General features: G+C 40.5%; 1 protein-coding gene across 1 annotated transcript in view; it reads left to right on the top strand.

Annotated features, from left to right (window-relative positions):
- LOC105833546 (5'-3' exoribonuclease 2 homolog) overlaps positions 1-2,815 on the top strand; it is a 40,130-nt gene extending 37,315 nt beyond the window's left edge. Inside the window, exons 16-17 of the mRNA XM_012675366.3 lie at positions 611-834; positions 1,232-2,815. Of these exons, the coding sequence (XP_012530820.1) occupies positions 611-834; positions 1,232-1,318 (311 nt within the window). The 3' untranslated portion in view covers positions 1,319-2,815. The remainder of the gene's footprint in view (positions 1-610; positions 835-1,231) is intronic.

The following is a 2,815-nucleotide window of genomic DNA, read 5'->3' as shown; positions in this document are numbered from 1 at the left end:
ACTCGCGCTTGTTTTGTCCTTTTGTCAGCACGCGCGATCATTATGACATCTCGCTACACCAATTTTTCCATCTCCGCCTCGCGCGGGAGGAGGATCGGCGATATTGGAAAAAAAAAGCTCAAACCGGAAAACGGCACCGACCGAACCTGGCTCGCGCGCTTCCCCTCTCCCGCCCCCTGAAGCGCGGGGCGCTTTCGAAAATCCCTTATTAACGATCTGAGTCTGGTGGAGCGCTATTATGACGTTTCACGGCGCGGGCGAGTGCTTATCCGGTGACGTTACCGAGTCCTACGCTGCATATTATTTGGGAGCTAGGGACACGCGCCGGCACGCTCCCATTCATCCAGGCAGCTATATTGCTCGTCCCTTCCCCTTTCCCACCGTCCTCTCGCCCTCGCACCCTCCCCCGTGTTAATTATTGAGAATAACTGCGCGTTCTCGGCGCAAATAATTCACGGCAATATTTATTAAAGGATTTAAATCCTAAGCCGAATGTACTTTTCGGATCTTCATTGTATCCGCTCGGCAATACCTTTTGTTTACGTGGATGTATATACATATAGATTTTCTTTTTGCATAACTGATGTGCCCGCGTACATTTTGCTTCCAGGTTATCGAAACGAGCACCAGCAGTCGGGATACGGTTTCAATAGCGCCGGTTCGAGTCATACCCGTCATGGACCATGGGGATCCGGTTACGGCATGCGCCAGCCGAATCATCGGCCCTCGGAGTATCAGCAACATCGTAATCATTCATCATACGATAATCATCGTCAGCATTCCTCGCGGCAGAATTATCAGACCGCACCGTACGGCTACCACAGTCAACGAGGGGTATGTTTACTTTCTCAACTTCACTTACTTTCTTGACTTCTAATAAGCTATTAAAAAAATTCTTGGAGACCTGAATTACACGTTAAATTAAATAAAAATGTCTAATCGATATAGATTGAAAAGTAAACAATTGAAATTAAAATCGAGTAAAGTTGTGCATTAAACTAATCGCCGTTTCTTATCACATAAATTGTCTTTTAATATTTCTTATCTTATTGATATTTCTAATCTCATATTAATAATTAAACGCTACTTCAAAATCAGAAAGGCATGGAAAGAGTTGGAGATCAAGGATCTTTCTTTTTTTTCTAAACGATATTGTGGAATAAAGGAAACTCTAGTGCTATTAAAATAGGACGATAGCTTTAACCGAGATGTTGCCTACCTCACGTTATAGAATTACTCGTCGACTCGAGGAGGGGGAGGAGGAGGAGGAAGTGGAGGTGGAGGAGGCCGCCGAGATACATGGCGTCGAACGATGTAGACGGTTAAGTAAGAGGTCGACTGATTTTAAGTCGCTCAGCATGTATTAGTTAAGAATTAATTTTACGAATCACTGCGCATAATAATTGTCTAGTTAAGGTTTATGGATCATTATCAGAGTACACGTTCTAAGAGAGTGCGTTATTAATCATTCAAAAGCAGTACAGCGAGACGGGTACTCGATGAATTATCGGTGCAATAAAATGCGCGATTGTCGGCGTTGGTGTTCGAGCACCGCGTTTCTCGAGTACTGCCTTCCGAATACTACCAATTAGTGTCTCTTCTGACACGATGCTGTTTTAAGCCCATTTCCACCAACGTAGATTAACTTACTCTTTATCTCTTTCTAATTTTTGGAACTAGAATGAGATAACAAGTAAATTAAACCGAGATTAAAGTTAATCTACGTTGGTAGAAACAGCCCTTAGGAAGGCGAACTCACGTATTATTTTTTTTTTTAATAATTTTTTAGAGGACGTACAGATAGAATATCATTATCAGTATGTCTCAAAAGTAACGAAGTCCGATCATAAATTTGTAATTATAAACTCATTGATGAATTTTGATGAAATTTTCCATAAGCTATATTAGCGATCATCGTTGAATTTTATGATATCATGGCAATGGAATGACAGTTTTGTTGAAGTACGACTTATCCGGATTGAATAGAAAAGGAAACCCATTTTGTCGATACTTTCCCCTATCAAATTTTTTTCTCTGAAAGATTCCCCTTTATTTGAAAATTCGTAACTGAGAGGAAACGCGCACAAAAAAAAATTGATATGTATTTGCTGTACCGGTCGGCAACAATCCACATGATGTGGACGAGAATTCATATTGAGCCATGTTTAAACAAAAAAAGACCCAACGTGAAATGTACGCGACGAATCCAGTGATCTCAAGAATGACAGATTAAATTGTGTAAGAATATATTCGATCCTGATTGTTATTGCTTTACACTGTTTTCTTATTTGCTATGATCTTTTAAATGAATACAATATGTTGCATAATAATGGTATTGTATATCCCTCCGATACGTGCGTACGCTTATCAGATTACTGGTTTCGTTTTCGCGTTTATAAATGTATCGGCTATAGATGTATCGGCGGAAGCCTAACTTGTACGAAGCTGATTTTAAACGGAAGTTTTTCGTTTATATTTCAATCAGATGTGTACATTTGTAATCGATAATTGTAGTGTGTGGTGGGCAGTATAGGTTTCTCCTATCTTTGTATTCGATTAGGTGCGTTGGCGCGTATATAATTTGTGGATTGCACATTCGTGTTTAACGCAGTAAAATATTGGCTGAATTAGGGATACAAGAGTCGTCGCATTGGATTTCGCATGTGAAACTATGGTGCGCGGTGGCGTGTACTAAATGCAACTTCAAGACGCATTGCATTTAACGTAGGGATCGATGTGACACCGAGTGACCGAACAGTCATTTGGAATTTCTCACTCTGTATTGAAATACACGATATTTCCTTAATGAAAGTTA

This window comes from Monomorium pharaonis, chromosome 11, assembly GCF_013373865.1.
Source record: "Monomorium pharaonis isolate MP-MQ-018 chromosome 11, ASM1337386v2, whole genome shotgun sequence".
In the NCBI taxonomy this organism is placed as follows: Eukaryota; Metazoa; Arthropoda; class Insecta; order Hymenoptera; family Formicidae; genus Monomorium; species Monomorium pharaonis.
This window is presented reverse-complemented; position numbering and strand designations above follow the sequence as displayed.